The sequence below is a fragment of the Dasypus novemcinctus genome, chromosome 26, assembly GCF_030445035.2.
Source record: "Dasypus novemcinctus isolate mDasNov1 chromosome 26, mDasNov1.1.hap2, whole genome shotgun sequence".
In the NCBI taxonomy this organism is placed as follows: domain Eukaryota; kingdom Metazoa; phylum Chordata; class Mammalia; order Cingulata; family Dasypodidae; genus Dasypus; species Dasypus novemcinctus.
The window spans coordinates 18,413,878-18,434,745 of record NC_080698.1 but is presented as its reverse complement, the minus strand read 5'-3'; the positions used below and the strand labels follow the sequence as shown (position 1 = coordinate 18,434,745).

At 38.8% G+C, this 20,868-nt stretch overlaps 1 protein-coding gene across 1 annotated transcript in view; it reads left to right on the top strand.

The window, feature by feature from the left end:
* The first annotated feature begins 232 nt into the window (after nucleotides 1-232).
* The window catches only part of DNAH12 (dynein axonemal heavy chain 12), a 377,830-nt gene continuing 357,194 nt past the window's right edge, over nucleotides 233-20,868 (top strand). Inside the window, exons 1-2 of the mRNA XM_058288139.1 lie at nucleotides 233-357; nucleotides 1,060-1,261. Coding sequence (XP_058144122.1) covers nucleotides 1,092-1,261 — 170 coding nt within the window. The 5' untranslated portion in view covers nucleotides 233-357; nucleotides 1,060-1,091. The remainder of the gene's footprint in view (nucleotides 358-1,059; nucleotides 1,262-20,868) is intronic.

Genomic DNA, 20,868 nt, shown 5'->3' with positions numbered 1-20,868 from the left:
GGATCCTTATTCCCTATACCTTTTCCAAGGGAAGACAGGTAGAAAGAAATCTCAGTCACTCACCCTCCACTTACTTGAGAAATGAATTATTGTGGCAGGCAATTCCTAATCTGTCGCAGCTAAGCAACTGTCTGTCCAGGCAACCCTCACCCAGCCCCTGCCGCTGCGGTTAGTTTCCATGGTGACCACTTCGCGTCTAACTCGGCCAGCGGCCGCTCTGCATCAACTCATCTGCTGTGAGCTGATGGGGTTCTGGAGGTTTCACCCCTCGTTATTCTCCTTCCTTCCACCAGAGAAGAAACTCATTGAACATTTCCCTTTTCTCTGCGCAGCCCGGAAGTAGTGAAAAACAGACAGGTACTTTTTGTCCTCCGTTTTTCATTTCGCCTCCTAGGTGACCGCGATTTGGGTGCCTGTGGAAATACTCTTTCACGATAGGAATCTCCAAATTCCGCAGCCATCAGCAGCAAAAGCAGTTGGTATCACCAATAGCTGTTCAACATTTACATGACATTTTAGATTTGCTGTGCATTAAATGTGGCTTTTTTTGCTTGCTCTTAGGATCACTCTTGCTAGAGTTGGAAACAAAACTAAGACACAATATTGGTGTTTAAAATGATTTTAAATATCACCTTTTTTGGGGGGAGGGAATTATAACTCAAAAACTATATGATTATTTAATTTGTTGTGGTTTGCCTCTTGGGGAGATATTTAGACCCAGAATTTTAGAGGTGTAGGGATATTCGTAGAATCCCTTATCCAATTCTGTAATTCATCTACCAAGAAACTGAAGCCTCAGAGGGGAAGTGACTTCTTCATTTCTTAATATCATGTGGTTGGGAGAACTCTAACAGGGATTCCTCTTCATTTATCTCAACTGCCATTCTTAAAAACTAATTCCATACTTGGGAGAAAGATCCAAAAGGGCCTAGAATTTTATTTTTGGTATTAACATATGAGATATGTTATGAATATATTGAATTGTTATAAATATATTGTGTTTTTATTGTTTATTGTTTTTGTTTTACAATTGTAGCTTTATGGATGTTTTCTCCTCAGAGTATAGAGTATTTTTGTCTGTAGGGACCAAGATGTCAGATGAAGACAAAGTTGCTATTGAAGCAGAAAAGGAAGCTCTAAAATTGAAGTTACCTCCTATTGTCCGTCCCCCAGAAGACATAGGTGTTGACACACCATCACAAAGTAAGCTGCTGAATTACAGAAGATCCAAGGAGCAGCAAAAGAAAATTAACCAGTTAGTGTAAGTAGCACAATTTTTGCTTGGAATTCAAGTGAAATGGTTGGTGTTCATATGCTCATAAAAAGCTTTAGTTGTGTATTTTGGTGCATGGGCAAAATACCATCTTCAAGTTCAGTTAGGAAAACGATTGAAAAAGTAATCATAATAATAGCAAATTCTATACAGTGTATACTGGTTGCTCTAATTAGGCATTGTTCTCATCACTTTACCTATATTAGTCATTTGTTTCTCACAACCCTACAAGGGAGGTACTATTGATATCTCTATTTTATAGATGAGGAAACTGAGGTACAGAGAAGTTAAGTAATTTGCCCAAGATCATACAACTAGGATGTGAGAGAGCTGGGGCTTGGGCCCAGATAATCGGGTTCTAGAGTCTCCCTATATTAAGCACTACACTATTCCTCCTCTCAATATTATAAGCATACTGATCCCTGAAGTGAAATGAAGCCACTGGAGCCTCAACAAATAGCATTGCATTTGAGCAAGTACTTAATATCTTGAAACTACTTGTATTTAAAATTTTTCTATGCAAAAGAAAACATAGTCCAACATTCTCCCTGCCAATTTAGTGGAAATTAAAACTAATTTAGGTACCAACCACCAAAGGCTCTGGTAAGGGTGATTTAGTTCAATTCAACAAACAGTTATGAAGAATTTCCTAAGTGCTTTGCTCCTGGGCTCTCATGATAAATAAGAAGAAAAAGACCTGGCTCTCATCTAGAAATTACCAACCGAATACTGAATTATAAAACAGGGAGTTTCTCTCTGATGGATTCCTGCTTATCTTTTTGCGTTGTTCTTTCCCTTCATGGTCTGCCTCATTTATAAACATTTTTGTACCTGACTAATTTTTACTGTCTGTTACATTGTTTATGATCATATTATTGCTGATTTAATAATTTGAAATTTTTGTTAATTTTATTTTCGCTATAATTGAGCAAGGCTGTTAATGTATATAACTTCTTTAGATTTCCATTTTTATCAGTACATCAATCATCTACTCATATTTACACCTAAATTGATAAGGTATACTAACTGATGACAGTACCACATACTATTAGAGATCCATCCCCATCCTACCTCTTTCATTTCTAAGACTCTACTTAATGTTTCCATAGACTTACAGAGTAGAGGGGGTTACAGATTGTTTTTACTTTGAAACCTTTTATTATCTCACATTATAATGTTGAATATTTATGGTTCTATAAATAAACTATATTTTTCACAGCTTAGAGATCTCAGGAATTTCCTTCACTGTTTTGTCTGCCTGAGAACTTACAGTTCTTCAAGGCTTAGCTTATGGGTCACCTCCTCCAGGAAGCCTTTTCCTAATCCCCTTAATGCCGCTTTAACCCTTTCTGCATATTTTTTCGTACATCAGTTTTTTCAGCATGTTAAGTACCAACTCTTACACAGAAACTCTCCTCTATATGGAGAGACCACAGAGAACACGACAGAATGGATTCTGTCTTTAAGAAACTGTTTGTCTAATTGGAGGAGATAAACAGTAATCATGTTTTTAAGAAGGGGGAGAGGGTTGGTATCTTAACCTTTTAGATGGTGTTAAGTGCTGTGAAGAAAGAAGATAGTGGGATAGAGAGTGATAGAGTATGTGGTGAGGAAAGGCCAGCTGAGATGATATTTAAGTAGAGATCTAAAGAATGAGAAGAAGCCCATCATTTAAATAATCATGGGAAAAGCACCCTAGCAAACAGAATAGTAAGTATGAAAGCCCTGAAATATGAATGCCCTTAGCACATTCTAGGGGTTAAAAAAGGCCAGTGTCACTGGAGTGTCATGGGCTTGAGAGAGAATGGTATCAAGTGAAGATGGAGAAGAAGGTGGGGAGATCATTCAGGGCTTTGTGGCTATGATTGAGTTTGGATTTCATTTTAAGGTGAGTGGAAGACATGGAAATGCTTTAAATAGGGAAATAAAAGGAAATATTTACACTAAAAAAATATCACTCTCGCTATGGAGAATGGGCTGAAGTGGAGGGAAAGAGTGTGAGAGTGGAAGGAAACAAGAAGACCAGGTAGGAAGCTATTGCAGTAACATAGGTAAGAACTTGTAGTGGTTTGGATGTGGCTGGTGACAGTGACAGAGGAGAGAAATAGATTTACAGGGATATGCTTTGAAGCCAGAATCAATAGTACTTGTTGGTACAACAAGTTGGTTTGGCTTTGGTAACAAGGTGGACAGTAGTGTCTTTTATAAAGAATTGAAGTCTAGGAGATGGGGGCTAAAAATCAAAAATTCTTTTTTGGAGTTGAGCTGCCTATGTAATATCTGAGGAAAAATATGTCAAATAGACAGTTAGATATGTAAGAGGAGGTCTAGGCTGGAGTTACAAACTTTGGAGTCACCTGTATGTAGTTGATTTTTAAAGCTCTGGTAATAGCTGAAATTACCTCAGGGAGAGTGAAAAATGAGAGGAGAAAAGGCCTAAGACTAAGCCATGAACAACTGTAATAATCAGATGTTGGGTAGAGAAGGGTCACCCAGCAAATAGACTGAGGGATGTGACCAATGAAGCACGAGGAAAGCTAGAAGAGTAAGAGTAGGATATCATAAGCAGAGAGCACAGAATATATTGTAACACAATGTATTGTTATTTATTTTTTAGTTGTCTTTTTCCTCCACTTAACTTTTTTTAACAAATCAATTTTTTTAAACAAATCAGTTTTATTGATACATATTAATAAAGCATACAATTCATTAGAAGCATACAATCAATGATATTTAGTATAATCACATAGTTGTGCATTCATCACTTCAATCATTATTAGAGCATTTTCATTATTTAGATAATAATAATAAACAAAAAACAGACAAATAAACAATAAAATTCTTCACCTCTCAATCTCTCTCTGTTTTCCCTGCTATTTCTGGCTATTCTTGCACATTTATTTATTTATTTATTCAGCAGTTTTATTGAGATATGTTCACTTACCACTCTATCTCTTCCAAGTGTATTACCAATGGTTTTTAGTATAATCACAATGTTGGGCACAAAAAATTTTAGAAACATTTCTTTACTCCAAAAAGAAAAACTACACACCCCTTAGCAGTTATTCCCCAGCCCTAATAACCACTAATCTACTTCATCTTTTTAAAAATTTCATCTTTATAAATTGATTTATATTTACGTTTTGTATCAATGGAATCATTCAATATGTAGTACTTTGTGTATCACTTAACAGTGTTTTTTTCTGATATTAACATCTTATAGTATTAACGTTCATTTGTTCAGTTTCAAAGAAAAATGGTCTTATATATGCATTTTTACCCATATTCATATTTCACATGTAGTTTTATGATGCTCTATAGTTCCATGTTACATTTTTTAGCTTTCCTTTTAATATATATGACCTTAAACTTTCCCTTTAAACCATGTTCGTGCCCACATAATAATGTTACAAACATTATATGGACTTTTACTTTTTCTATTCATTTCCAAAGATTAACACACATCCTTTTTTTACCAGTTCTGTACAGTTAGCCCTCAACTTTCCATTCTCTAGCCTCATTCTATTTTCTAATGACCCATATTCAAATTATTAACTCCATAAGATTACCTAATATATTTAGTTCATAGTAGTATAATCATACAATATTTGTCCTTTTATGTCTGACTTGCTTCACTCAACATAATGTTCTCCAGGTTCATCCATGTCGTCAGTATGCTTTACAACCTCATTTCTTCTTACTACTGCATAATATTCCCTCGTGTGAATTCACCACAGTTTGTTTATCCATTCATCAGTTGCTGGACACCATTGTGAATATTGGTGTGCAGATGTCTGTTTGTGCCACTGCTCTCAGTTCTTCTGGGTCTATACCCAATAGTGGTATTGCCAGGCCTCATGGCTGATCTATATTCAATTTCTTTAGGAAATGCCAGTGGTCCTCCACAGTGGCTTTACCATTCTACATTCCCACCAGCAGTGAATAAGTTGTCCTATCTCTCCGCATCCTCTCCAACACTTGTAGTTCTGTCTTTACTAGTGGCCATTCTAATAGGTGTAAAATTATATCATTATGTCTTTGATTTGCATTTTCCTAATTGCCAGTGATCAACATTTTTTCGTGTGTTTTTTTGCCATTCGTATTTGAACAAATGTCTATTCAATTCTTTTGCCCATTTCTTTTTTTTTTTAAGATTTATTTTTTATTTATTTCTCTCCCCTTCTCCACCCGCCCCCCCCACCCCCACCCCCAGTTGTCTGCTCTCTGTGTCCATTTAGTGTGTGTTCTTCTGTGTCTGCCTGTATTCTTGTCAGCGGCACTAGGAATCTGTGTCTCTTTTTGTTGCGTCAGCTTGCTGCATCAGCTCTCCGTGTGTGTGGCGCCACTCCTGGGCAGGCTGCACTTTTGTCATGCTGGGCGGCTGTCCTCACAGGGCACACTCCTTGCACGTGGGACTCCCCTATGGCATGGTACTCCTTGTGTGCATTAGCACTGCATGTGGACCAGCTTATCACACAGGTCAGGAGGCCCTGGGTTTGAACCCTGGACCTCCCATGTGAAAGGCAGACACTCTATCCATTGAGCCAAATCTGCTTCCCTGCCCATTTCTTTAATCAGGTAGTTTGTCTTTTTATTGTTGAACTGTAGCATCTCTTTATATATGATGGATGTTAAAACTTTATCGGATATGTGATTTCCAAATACTTTCTCCCATTGAGTCAGCTGCCTTTTAACCCTTCTGACAAAGTTCTTTGAGGTGCAAAAGTGTTTAATTTTGAGGAGGTCCTGTTTATCTGTTTTTTTCTTTTGTTGCTTGGGTTTTGAGTGTAAGATCCAAGAAACCACTACCTACCGCAAGATCTTGAAGACATTTCCCTACATTTTCTTCTAGTTATTTTATGGTCCTGGCTTTTATATTAGGTCTTTGATCCATTTTAAGTTGATTCTTATATAGGGAGTGAGATAGGGGTGCTCTTTTATTCTTTTGGTTATAGATACCCAGTTCTCTCAGCACCATTTTTTGAAGAGACTGTTTTGTCCCATTATGGCTTTGGTAGATTTGTCAAAAACCAGTTGGCTGTAGAGGTGAGGGTTTATCTCTGGACTCTCAATTCCGCTGATTGATATGTCTGTATGCCAATGCCTTGCTATTTTGACTACTGTAGCTTTGTAATATGTTTCAAGGTGATACTTTTGGCTATTCAGGTGTACTTTCCCTTCCAAATGAATCTGGTAGTTGCCTTTTCTATTTCTGTAAAGTAGGCTGTTGGAATTTTGATTGGTACTGCATTGAATCTATAAATCACCTTGGGTAGGACTGACATCTTCATGATATTTAGTCTTCCAGTCCTTGAACATAGGATGTCTTTCCATTTGTTTAGGTCTTCATTGATTTCTTTTAGCATTGTTTTGTAGTTTTCTGCATATAGTTCCTGTGGCTGTACTTCTATGGTTAAATTGAATCCTAAGTATTTGGGTCTTTTTGGTGCTATTTTAAATGGAATCTTTTCCCTTTTTTTCCCCTCAGATTGTTCAATACTAGTGTAGAGAAAATTACTGATTTTTGTGTGTTGATCTTGTATTCTTCAACTTTGCTAAATTCGTTTATTAGCTCAAGTAGCTTTGTTATAGACATTTCAGAATTTTCTATATAAAGGATCATGTAATCTGCAAATAGGGTTTTACTTCCTCTTTTCCTATTTGGATGCATGTCATGTCATGTCATGTCATGTCATGTCATGTCATGTCATGTCATGTCATTTTCTTTTTTGTTTGGAGGTACTGGGTACTGAACCCCAAACCTTGTATGTGGAAAGCTGGTGCACAACCACTGGGCTATGCTTGCTTCCCCTTTTATTTTTTCTTTTCTAATTGTTCTAGCTAGAACTTCTAGTACAAAGTTGAATAACAATGGCGACAGTGGGCATCCTTGTTTTGTTCCTGATTTTAGAAGGAAAGCTTTGAACCTTTCCCTATTGAGTAGGATGTTAGCTGTGGGTTTTTCATTTGCCTTTTATCAAATTGAGGAATTTTCCTCCTTTTCCTATCTTTCAAAGTGTTTTTATCAAGAAAGGATGCTGGATTTTGTCAAATGTCTTTTCAGCATCTATTGAGATGATCAAGTGGTCTTTTCCCTTCAATTTGTTAATGTGGTATATTATGTTGATTGATTTTCTTATCTTGAACCCCCCTTGCATGTCAGGAATAAATCCCACTTGGTTGTGATGTATAAGTCTTTTGATATGCTGTTGGATTAGATTTGCAAGTAATTCATTGAAAATTTTTGCATCTATGTTCATTAGAGTGATTGATCTGTAATTTTCTTGTAGGGTTTTAATCTGGCTTTGGTATTAGGGTGATGCTGGTTTTATAAAATGTGTTGGGTAATTTTCCCTCCTCTTCAAGTTCTTGGAAGAATTTAGATAGGATTGGTGTTAATTCTTCTCCTAATGTATGGTAAATTCACTTGTGAAGCCATCTGGTCCTGGACTTTATTTCTTGGGAGATTTTTGATGATGGATTCAATCTCTTAAAATACGATGGTTTGTTTAATTCTTGTATTTCTTGTAGTATGGGTATAGGTTGTTTGTGCATTTCTAGAATTTGTCCATTTCACTAGGTCGTCTAATTTGTTGGCATACTATTTCTAATAATATCCTCTTATCCTTTTTATTTCTGTGGGGTCAGTAGTAACTTTACCCCTTTCATTTCTGATTTTGTGTATTTGCATCTTCTCTTCTTTTCTTTTTTCTTTGTTAGTCTTGCTAGAGATTTTCATCTGCTTAACTTTAACATGCTTAAGAATAAAGATTCTGACACAAAGTAGTGTCTGACTTGTTATTGTTGGTGAGTGAAGGAATGAATAAATGAATTTATTAAGGAGGATCTTTACCTCTTATTGTGCTTTGAACAGATCTGTTAAGTCGTACCACTTTCATTTGTATGTGCTTAATAAAAAATACTGGTCAAAATTACTTGAAGCATAGTACTGTATTAATACTGAGATTAGAGCCACCATTCATTTCTTTGAGAAAAATGCATTTAATTTTTTTTTTAATTTAAAGGAGCTTTACATTATATAAATGTTAAGTCAAAAATATAGGGAGTTCATGGGACAACCAGCAAGATGACAGGTGAGTGAGGAGCTCCTGGAGTCAGTTTGTGCTTCAGTGCAGTTAGTAATCACCAAGGGCTATCTAAAGCACCTATCTGGTTACTCCAGGAGACCAGAAGAGTATCCTGCAACATCCTTGAAAGAATGGAAGGAGGAGGCTGCCCATCTGCAGAGAAGATTCGTATGTAGAGCACTCCATGCTGTGGAGACCAGTGCCTATCCTCCACTGGCAGCATGAGCTGCCTCAGGAGTTATTCCATGGCTGGAATTGGAAGCTCCACTTCCCAAAAATGGGGAATGAAGAGATGGTTGGGCACCAACTTCAGCTACTGATTAGTAAATTCAGCAGGCTAAAGTATAATCCTAAAAACAGCTAAAGTTTCAACCTGTCCAAGTCAGAAAGAGGCCGGTAGCCACCATTTTAACTCCACCTGCAGCATGAGGGGAAGTGGGCAAACTGAAAACCACAGTGCAGGTAGGGACTGGCTTCTTTCCATCCAGATCAGATGGCAGTTCTAGCATAAACCCCAGCCCCACCTCCTGAGGGAGGAAACCAGGGGGACCTGCACCAGCCTCTCTGGGAAAATACAGACCACACTGCTGATGATGGTGATCATCCTACTCTGGTGGTGCAAGCCACCTCAGGAGCTATTCTGTGGGTGGAATTGGAAGCTTCACTTCCCAAAAACAGGGGAGGAAGTGATGGTTGGCCACCGACTTCACTGCTGGTCAGTAAATTTGACTGGCTAAAGTATAACCCTAAAAACAGCTAATGTTTGAACTTGTCCAAGTTGGAGAGGGCAGTAGCTGCCATTTTGACTCTGCCCCAGCATGAGGGAAGCCAGGCTGATTGGGAATCACAGTGATGGTAGTTTCTTTCCACCCAGATTGGACTGCAGCCCTAGCCTAGGCTTCAGCTCCATCTCTGGCATGGAGGAAGCTGGTAGGACCTGCACCAGCCTCTCCAGGTAACTGCAGGTACATTTGGCTGGCATAGATTGAATAGTCAGATGTCTACCAGGGCAACTGTGGTCATTCTGGACCTGCATGGCATAGATTGCTTCCCACACCTGCAGCTCTATCCCCGCCCCAGGCAGGAAGAAAGGTACGTGAAGCTTCGTCAGTCTCTCTGGGCAACTACAGTCTAGGCCTGCACAACTTGGATTATTACATGTGACTATGGCTTTGCCCCTACCCCTGGCAAAGGAGAAGGTTGGGAGAAGTTTCATTGGTCCCTGGGGCAATGCAGGCAGCTTGAGCTTCCACAGCTTACAGCACCAACTACATCCTTGTCTTCTACTACACAACCAGCAAGAGAGAAAGAGAAAGAAAGCCCTAAACTAAAGAGAGAATCTGTACCCAAAATATACATCTAGTAAGCCAGATGCCAAGACATCAACAAAAAATTACAACCTATACCAAGAAACAGGAAGATATGGCTCAGCTAAAGGAAAAAGATAAGTCTTAGATGACATAAAGGAGTTGAGATACCTAATCATAGATATTCAAACAATCTCCTTAATAAATTCAATGAGCTGGCTAGACTAAGGTTATTAAGAAGACACTGGACAAACACAGAGAAGAGTTTGAAAGCATATATAGAAAAATAGATCTTATGGGAATTAAAGTCTCAATAAATGAAATTAAAAATACACTGGAGTTATAACAGCAGATTTGAGAAGTCAGAAGAAAGGATTGGAGAGCTTGAAGACATGGCCTCTGAAAGTGAACACACAAAAGAACAGAAGAAGAAAAGATGGAAAAAATCGAACAAGGTCTCAGGGAATTAAACAACAGCAAAAGATGTGCAAACATACAAGTCTTGGGTGTCCCCAAAGGAGAAGAGAAGGGAAAAGGGGCAGAAGGAATATTTGAAGAAATAATAGTAGAAAATTTCCCAGCCCTATTGAAGAATATAGATATCCATGCCCAAGAAGCACAACATAGTCCCATCTGAATAAATCTGAATAGGTCAACTTTGAGACACATAATAATCAGAATATCAAATGTCAAAGACAAAGAGAGACTTCTGAGAGCAGCAAGAGAAAAGCAAAGCATAATATATAAGGAATACCCAATGTATTAGTTAGGATTCTCTAAGGAAAGAGAATCAACAGGAGGTATCTGTTAATAGTAAGAGATTTTATCAGAGTCTTTCATATGACTGTGTGGATGTACAGGTCCAGGTTCTGCAGGCAGGCTGCAACCAGGGGCTCCAACGAAAGTCCAGTGAAGGTCCTTGATGAGTTCGGGGAGACATTGGCTGTCCAAAGATGAGCTGGGAAATTCTCACTCAATGCTGGAATCACTTCCCCTTTTAAAGCATTCAACTGATTGGATAAAGCACCATTCATTGCTAATGGCAATCTCCCTGATTGATGTAATTGTATTCAGCTGCCTGCGATTTACCACTGCAGTAAAGTCAATGGTGACTAAAGTCTATAAATGCCCTTGTATTACAATTAACACAGTGCTTACTTGACCAAACAACTGGGCACAATTACCTGGCCTAGTTGACACATTAGCCTAACCATCATACCCAATAAGTTTAAGTGCTGATTTCTCATCAAAAACCATGGAGGCAAAAATGTAGCGATATAATATATTTAATATACTGCAAGATAAAAACTTAGAGCCAAGAATTTTATATTGGCAAGATTTGTCTTTCAAAAATGAGGGCGAGGTGGCAGACTTGGCCCAGTGGTTAGGGCGTCCATCTACCACATGGGAGGTCCACGGTTCAAACCCCGGGCCTCCTTGACCCGTGTGGAGCTGGCCCATGACAGTGCTGATGCGCGCAAGGAGTGCCCTGCCACGCAGGTGTGTCCCCCTCATAGGGGAGCTCCATGTGCAAGGAGTGTGTCCTGTAAGGAGAGCCACCCAGCGCGAAAGAAAGTGCAGCCTGCCCAGGAATGGTGCCACAAACACAGAGAGCTGACACAACAAGATGATGCAACAAAAAAGAAACACAGATTCCTGAGCCGCTGACAACAGCAGAAGCAGACAAAGAAAACGCAGCAAATAGAAACAGAGAACAGACAACCAAGGTGGGAGGGGGAAGGGGAGAGAAATAAATGAATAAATAAATCTTAAAAAAAAATGAGGGTGAGGGAAGCGGATGTGGCTCAATTGACTGGGCTCCCATCTACCATATGGGAGGCCCTGGGTTTGTGTCCCAGGGCCTCCTTGTGAAGGCAAGCTGGCCCATGCCACGCCCGCAGAGAGCTGACAGTCCACGCTGCACCCATGGAGAGCTGGTGCAGCAAGATGATGCGACAAAAGGGAGACAAGCAGACACAGAGGAACACACAATGAATGGACACAGAGAGCAGACAGCAAGCAAGTGGCAAGGGGATAGGGAATAAATTAAAAATAGTGAGGGTGAGTTTAGAATATTCACAGATAAACAGAAGCCAAGAGTGTTTATAACAAAGAAACTGGTCTTGCAGGAAATACTAAAGGGTGTGCTAATAGTCTGAAAAGAAAAGACAGGAGAGAGAGTCTGGGAAGAGAATTTAAAAATGAAGATGATATCAGTAAAAGTAACTGAAAGTCTCAAAAGAGTGGTGAAAATAAAATAGGACTGATAAAACCCAAAGGCCAAAATGGGTGAAATAATAACTGCCTTTACAGTAATAACACAGAATGTTAATGGAGTAAACTCCCCAATCAAAAGACACAGACTGGCGGAATGGATAAGAAAATATGAGCCATCTATATGCTACCTGCAAGAGACTCACCTTAGACCCAAGGATGCCAATAGATTGAAAATGGAAGACTGGAAAAATATATTCCACTCATGTAGTAATTATAAAAAAGCTGGAGTAGCTATACTTAAATCAGATAAAATAGACTTTATAAGACATTAAAGTGTGCAATCTGAGGAAGAAGTCAGGAAAAAAAATTCCACTTACAATAGTGACTAAAAGAATCAAATACTTAGAAATAAACTTAACCCAGGATGTAAAGCACTTGTATTCAGAAAACTACAATGCATTGCTAAAAGAAATTTAAAAAGACCAAAATAATTGGAAGACCATTTAGATGACTAAATACCATTAAGATGTCAGATCTACCCAAATTGACATATAGATTCAAAACAATACCCCTAAAAATTCCACCACCATTTAAAAAATAAATGGAAAACACAATTAACAAATTTATTTGGAAGGGTAAGCGGTCCCGGATAGCCAAAAACATCTTAAAAAGGAAATTCAGGGTGCTGAATTCCTGAGATTGTCTATAGATCTAGATTGTCTATAGATCTAGACACATCTATTGTGTCTAGATATCTCTAGAACCCTCAGAAACCCCGCTGTTTGTGGCACTGTTTACCATGCCAGTCAATGAGATCCTGCTGAGATGTGCATAAGTGTAACCTCTGAATGACCTCCAGACTCACTTTGAAATCTCTTAGCCATAAAAACTCATTTGTATTTATTATTTCCCTTTTTTGGTCTAGGTCTTTTTCCAGATACATTGTTAGTTGGTGCTTGGTAATAATCCCTCCTTACCAGTGAGGCTTATCCCTGGATGTCATGTCCTACTCTAGATGGAATGTACTGTGTTTATATGCTGAGTTTGGCTTAGAGAGAGGCCACATTTGAGCAACAAGGAGGCTTTCAGGAGGTACCTCTTAGGCAATATCTAATACTAGACTGAGTTTCAGTTTTACAAGAAAAGGTTCATAAGTACAACCCTGAATATCAAGGACCTGGTGTAATGGCCGTCCTCCTTCACTAGGCACTGCCTTTGTACTCAGGGGATACTTGCCACTCTATTAGAGAATGTAGCAGGACTATCCAAGATGAGAAGTCAATATTCTTTCAGTTATTGTGTTGGTCTCCACCCACGAAGTCAGTGCCCCATGACCACTTCAACATCATAGAGGCATGCCTCTGGTATACCCCTCCCCACACATCCCTCCCAACACTGACATCCCACACCAGTGACCCTTCCCTGCCACAGTTGTGACCCTTCAGTGATCTAAAACCTCCCCAAAAACAAAGTAAAAAAAAGAAACAAACCAAAAAGAAATTAAAATAATAACAAATAACAAATAAGATACAAAAAATAAAATTTTTTTTCATTGTGTCTTTCCTTTCTGTAAGAGCTGTTATTTTTTTAAGTACCATGACAATTTCTTCTGTGTTCCCCCAGTATCTTATTTATTTATTTATTTATTTTGCTTTATCTTCAAAGAAGCTTTCAGTTACAGAAAAGTCACATAGAAAATACATAAATTCTCATATACCCAATCCCCTCCCCCTTACCCGCTCTCCCCTATTAATAACATTTTACATGTGTGTGGTACCAAACAAATATTGAAGCACTGTTACTAACCATGATCATGGTTTAAATTATGGTTTACATTTTGCACCATACATTTTTATAGGTTTTGATAAAATTTAAAATGTTCTTTGTCTGTTAATGCAAGATCATTCAGAACAATTCCAGTGCGTAAAAATGCCCCATGTTCCATCTATTCTATTCTTTCCTCCCCCTACCCTCAGAACCTATGGTAGCCACTAAGTTTCAATTTTTGAAGAATAAGTTACATACAATAGTTACATGCAATAATATTGAGAGCTTGGCATGTTAGTCTCTTTTATTAGGCACTCCCTATGCTCTGGAGAGATTCTTGCCCATCCATTTGGAATACAGCAGGACTCCCTGGAATGGGAGTTTAATATTTTCTTGTATATTGTGTGGGTCTCCACCCACTGAGATAACACACTATGACAAAATGAACACTTTCATAGTCCACAGAAGCATGCCCCAGGTTTGCCCTATTCCGTATATGTCCCCACCCTCAATGCCCTGTGAAAATGGATTTTGAATTAAGGAGTTTTATATCAGAAACAGATCTTTCTGTATAGCCATGGCCTTCGGGATTCTCCATCCCTTTACTACCTTTTCTTGTTAGGCAATACAAATGCAGACCTGCTTCAAAGGTGGGATGAGGCCTGTGGTTAGAAAGAGTTCCAGGCATTTTTTTTTTAATTCATTTTTTTTCTTTATTTTTTTAAAATTACATTTAAAAAATATGAGGTCACCATATACCCCTCACCCCCCTCACCCCACTCCTCCCCCCATAACAACAATCTCCTCCATCATCATGAGACATTCATTGCATTTGGTGAATACATCTCTGAGCACTGCTGCACCTCATGCACCATAGCCCACACTCTCCCACGTTCCACCCAGTGGGCCATGGGAGGACATACAATGTCTGGAAACTGTCCCTGCAGCACCACCCAGGACAACTCCAAGTCCTGAAAATGCCCCCACATCTCATCTCTTCCTCCCACTCCCTACCTCCGGCAGCCACCATGGCCACTTTCTCCACACCTATGCCACATTTGCTTCGGTTACTAATCACAATAGTTCATGAATAGAATATCAGTATGAGGTAAGATGTAAGGAGTCATGGGCAGAACTGGACCTCCTTCTGCGACCACTTCCTGGGAACACTTAGCTCAGCCAATATCATTTTTCAGACTTCTGGTGTCCCATGAATGATCCTGCCTTCTTCCTTGAAGTCATCTCTCTCTTGATTCAGACAAGTGTTTCTCTCCTTCACTTGTATGTGGTCTCTTACACAGTCGTTTGAAACTATCAAGTTTTTGTTTTGAATTGTTAATCCACTAAACAAAAACAGACAGTGAAAGACTCTCTTCTACCTTCTTACCAGTTATTTTTACTTAGTTAGTGGGGGAAAAAGTCTTCAGAAATTATTGCTAATATTAAGCTAATAATGGGTGACATTTATATATAAAGGACTCGAGGAGGTTAGGCATATTTATATTGGGATAATTACAGTGGAAGCCGGCTTATGCTTAGTGCCAATAACGTACCAAAACATAAGGCAAATTCCTTAAAAGCAGTGATCACTGAGAGCTGGACTGTTCCGGGAAACATGATGGCTGAGGGGAAATCTCGCCTGGGCCTGGAAGATTAACAAAGAAGGAAGGTACTCCAGGCACCTGTCTACTTCATATGGAAAAGTCTTAGGGATTTTAGTGTTTCTAAAGTCAGTAAGATTTTAAGCTCAGAAAGATTCAACAGTCAAATGTAGCTACTAAAATGGAAACTAATTCAGTCTTTGTATTAATAAATATATACTATTTAGAGTGTGGGAGAGAAAAATTTCACACTGCACTAGTCAAACACATCTGAAATTCTGAGCGCACAGCTTAAGAGGGACATTGAGAGTCTACAACTGCAAGCAAGAGAGTGGGAAAATAAGGGTGGTGTGGGGAGTGGGGGCATATGGAATCCCCTATATTTTTTTATGTGACATTTATGTAATCTAAGTATCTTTTTAAAAATATATTTTATTTATTTCTAAATAAATTTATTTATTTAAAAATTATTTTATTTCTAAATAAAATTTTTATTTATTTTTAAAAGATACACAGATTACATAAAATGTTACATAAAAAAATATAGGGGATTCCTATATGTCCCACTCCCCATGTGTCCCACTTTCCCCACATTAACAACTTCTTTCATTAGTGTGGTATATTCATTGTAATTGATGGACACATTCTGGAGGATTACCATACAGCATGGATTATAGTCTACATTTTAGATTACTTTCTTTCCCACTCCATTCTGTAGATTATGGCAGGATATATAATGTCCTGTATCTGTATTTGCAATGTCATTCAGGACAATTCCAAGTCCCAAAAATGCCCCTATATTACACCTCTTTTTCCCTCTCCCTGCCTTCAGCAACTCCAGTGGCCACTGTCTCCACATCAATGATATGATTTCTTCCATTGCTGGAATCACAATAAATCTATAGTAGAATACCAGTAAGTCCACTCTGTCCATATTTTATTCCCCAGTCCTAAGGATTCTGGAATGACGATGCCCACTCCTCCTCTAATTGAGAGAGGGATTCGATCCCATGTAGCTGATGGATAGGACTCTCGCTTGCAGTTGTAGATTCTCTTGGTTCCTTGGTATTTGTCCATCCTCACCTCCTTGTTAGTTTTCCTGGGTGAGTCCAATGAACTGGAGAATAGGTTTTGCAACTCTGTTGAGGCTCAGGGCCCAGCTGGAACATGGACAGCCCAGATATTCAAGTCTCTTGGACATGCACCTACCAACTCCAGCACAACTATAGGTTCAATAAAAGGGACAGAAGAGTCATGTGTAGAGAAGTCACATCTGAGTCTAACTCTGTCACTCGGGATCACAAATTCCAAAGTAGGGCCCACTGGAGAGGCACCAAACTCTGGAGCTCTCTGCCATGACTGTAGGACCTGGGTATCTCTGTAGCTCTCAGGAGCCCCACTATTTGGAGTAGTAGCTACCTTGGCTGCCTATGAGATCCTGCAAGATGTGCATAAGTGTTACCTCTCTGATGACCTTCTGAATCACTTTGAAGTCTCCTAGCCATATAAACTCACTTGCATTTACCATTTCCCCCTTTTATTCAAGGTCTTTTTCCAGTTGCATCACCAGCTGTGCTTGGTAGTAATTCCTCAGTGCCAGGGAGGCTTATCCCTGGAAGTCACGTCCCATGCTGGGGGGAAGGTAATGCATTTATATGCCTAGATTGCCTTAGAGGGTGGCCACATTTGAGCAACATGGAGGCTCTTAGGAGGTAACTCTTAGGCACCCTACAACACTAGGCTAAGTTGAATTTTCTATAGCAAAAGGCTGATAAACATAGTCATCAATATCAAGGGCCTGTTAGTGTACCATCCCTCTTCACTGGTCATTGCCCCTGTATTTGGGGCATTGTTGCTGTTCTATTAGAGGATGTGGCAGAACTCCCCAGGATAGGAATTCAGTATTCTTTCAGTTGTTGTGTGAATCTCTACCCACTGTGGCAATGCCCTGTGAACATTTGAACATATTTATATACTCTATATGTATGCTCAGGTGAACTTCCTCTCATGTATCTCCCATCACTGACACCCCACACCAATGCTCTTCCCTTGCCATGGTTAAACCCTTCTGTGATGCAAAACTTCTTTGAAAATGAAGCCAAATATATTGCCAAATTTAATTAATAGGAAAATGAAATAGTAATGATAGGTCTAAACATAAGAAATAAAATACATAATAATTTAGAAAAACTAAAACTAAAATAAAAATTTAAAAATTGAGGTATTAAAAAAATGAAAATTATTAAACTTTTTTTTTTGATGTTTTGCCTTTCATCACTATAATAACTGTTGTCCTGTATGTATAGTGGCCATTTCTTCCATTTCTTCCTCAGTGTCTTTTTTTTCATTATGTCTTCAAAGAAGTGTTAGGTCACAGTAAAGTCACTTACAGAATATAGGGGACTCTCATATACCCAACATCCTCCCCCTTTTCCCCCTTCCCTATTATCTTTTTACATGTAAATGGTACATTTGTTACAACTGATACACAAATATTGAAACATAGCTACTAACCATGGTCAGTAGTTTACATTATGGTTTACATTTTAGACCATACACTTTTATAAATTTTTGGTGAAATTTAACATGGCCTATATCCATCATTGCAAGATCATGCTGAACACTTTCATTGCCCCCTAACTAGCCCCTCTTCCGTCTATTCTATTCCTCCCTCCCTCTCCCCTTGGGGCCCACAGCAAACATCAGGATTCTCTGCTTGAAGGACAAGATTCATAGATACTTGCAACAACTCTGAGGGCTTGACACACTAGTCTGCCCTCCCCTTTTAGGAACCACCCATGTTCTCAAGAGACACCCTCCCCAGGATAGGAGTACAACACCTTTCCACTCATTAAATGGGTCTCCACCCACTTATGTAACACACTATGACAAGATGAACACTCACATCATCCCTGGAAGCCTGCTCTAAGTACACCCTGTGCCGAATGCCCCCCCATCCAACACCCTAAACCAATAACCCTTCCTTGTCATATTGCCAAGAGTTTTCTCAACATTGTAGTTTCAACCATGTACCCGCCAATCCCCAGCGTTCATCTACTCCCTCCCCTAACCCTCCCCACCGTTCCATGGACATTTGTATAATCTAAGTATCTTAAAAAAAAATTTTTAATTAAAAAAAAAAAGAGGGACATTAATAAAGCAGAGTAGTTACAAAGGAAAATGACCATGATAGTGAGGAAATTTGAAACCACATCATTTGAAGGAAGCTGGTTTGCTTAATGGGTGACAGCACAGAAACTGCTATCGGACAGGCCTGGGTTCATATACCATCGTTGCAGATTACTAGCCATCTGAGTTTGGGCAAGTCATATAACTTTACTTATCTTTGCTTTCCTATATGTGAGATGGAGATAAGAACCATGCTTACTGCTTAAGGTTGTTATGAGAGTGAGATCCACACATAGAAAGATCTTAATCCATTGTCTGGAACATAATAAGCTCACCACAAAAAGTAGTTCTTATTGTTAGGAATAGTTGAAACAACTGGATAGGTATCATTAAATTTTTGAAATATGACCTGGAAGAAAAATATATATAGCTCCAGAGCTTCAACTCAATATAAGAAATTTGTTTCTAACAATTTGAACTAGCTTACAATAAGTTGACTGCTTCAGAAAGTGATGAGTACTCATTCCCCAGGTACAAGGGTTATGATTTGATATTGTTGAGAGTATTCATGCATCAGGCAAAGTACTAACCTAGATATCTGAGAACTTTTCCAAACCTACTATTGTGATAATTTATTCGACAGGTACTTATTGAGCTCCTACACCTTGATGACACTATCTAGGTGGTGCAGATAGAACATTGAGCAAAACAGACATGGTCCTCGCCTTTATGGCATTTACCAGTCTGTACTTTTATAGGTCTAGTGACCACCATTCCTTAAAATTCCTTTTGGTTCTCCTCTTACCTCTCTGACCATATCTCCTTTGCCTCCTACCATTGTTCTTCCTCAATCCTGTCAGGCTTGGCATTTTCCAATCTTCTTTCTCAGGTCTCTTCTGTTTTCCTTGTATGCTTACTGCTTTGACCATTTCTTGCAGTGTAAAGAGCCTTTACAATTATTAGATTTATCTTCCTAAAAATGCTCCCATGGTCAGAAACTCTCAGTGACTCCCCATTATCCACTGAATAAAAAGACTTTCTATTTGAGGCCCTTAACTTGATATTCCAACCCACTTCTCCAAACTTATATTTACTTGGTCCCTTAACCTTGGGTGGACTGAATAACTCCCTATTCCATCCCCCATTTTTCTTCTTTCATTACTCCCTTGCCTTACCATCCCAGGAACTTTGGTTTTTTTTTTGGATCCATCTGCTCAGGATAACGTCATTTCCACCTGAAATCTTCTCCTTCATTTAAAGTTCATAGCAAATATGTTTTCATGTAACTTTTCCAGATACTCCCAGGTGGAAGTAAGCTTGTCTGTCCTCTGAATCACCAGAGTCTCCTACCTTTCATATGGCTTCTGTTCTTTTTTTTTTTTTTAAGATTTATTATTTATTTCTCTCCCCTTCCCCCTTAACCCCCCAGTTATCTGCTCTCTGTGTCCATTTGCTGTGTTTTCTTCTGTGTCCTCTTGTATTCTTGTCAGTGGCACCAGGAATCTGTGTCTCTTTTTGTTGCTTCATCTTGCTGTGTCAGCTCTCGGTGTGTGTGGTGCCAGTCCTGGGCAGGCTGTGCTTTTTTCCACATGAGGCAGCTCTCCTGACTGGGTGCACTCATTGTGCATGAGGCTCCCTTACGTAGGGGACTACCTTGTGTGGCACTGCACTCCTTATGTGCCTCAGCACTGCACGTGGGCCAGCTCACCACATGGGTCAGAAGGCCCTGGGTTCGAACCCTGGATCTCCCATGTGGTAGGCGGATGCTCTATCAGTTGAGCCAAATCCACCTCCTGGAATCTGTGCTTTATTTTCTCACTTTCTCAGTTTATAAATTCCTCAGGATTTGTTGCGGTTATATTTTTATAGCACCTAATGCAATGTCTTGCATAATATATTCAATAAATATTTGTTTATAGACAAATTATACAATGTGATGATACAACTTTACATAAAGAGAAAATTATTTTTATTGATGATAAATTCATGCTTTCAGAACTATTTCTTGGGTACAGATTAAGTGCCAGGCACCACTGTTCCAGGCACTGGGAATATAGCAGTGAATGAAATAGTTGAATAAAATAGTCTCTGCTCTCGTATATAATAAAATGGGGGAAACAGAAAATAAACAACATATAAAAGTCAAATGTTGTTAAGTGCAGGTAGTAAGATAAGACAGAATAAAAGGGATAGATAATGAAGGGGGTACGATTTTGTATAGAGGATGAGGGAAGTCTTCTCTGACAAGGTGGCATTTGAGTACCAGTTATACTTATAAGTGCTCATTTAAGCATCAGGATTAATTTCAAAACTATCAATAAATTATAGTTGAAAAAGAAGAAAATTAAATTTTATTTTTAGTCTCTTTACATGTAAAAATTTCAAAATTAAGGTCTCATTAGTAATGGTTATTGAGATTTATTTTCACAAAAATTCAGTACAGTAAAAGAACTCTTGAATAGCTCTTCTTTTAGAGTAGTTGAAAA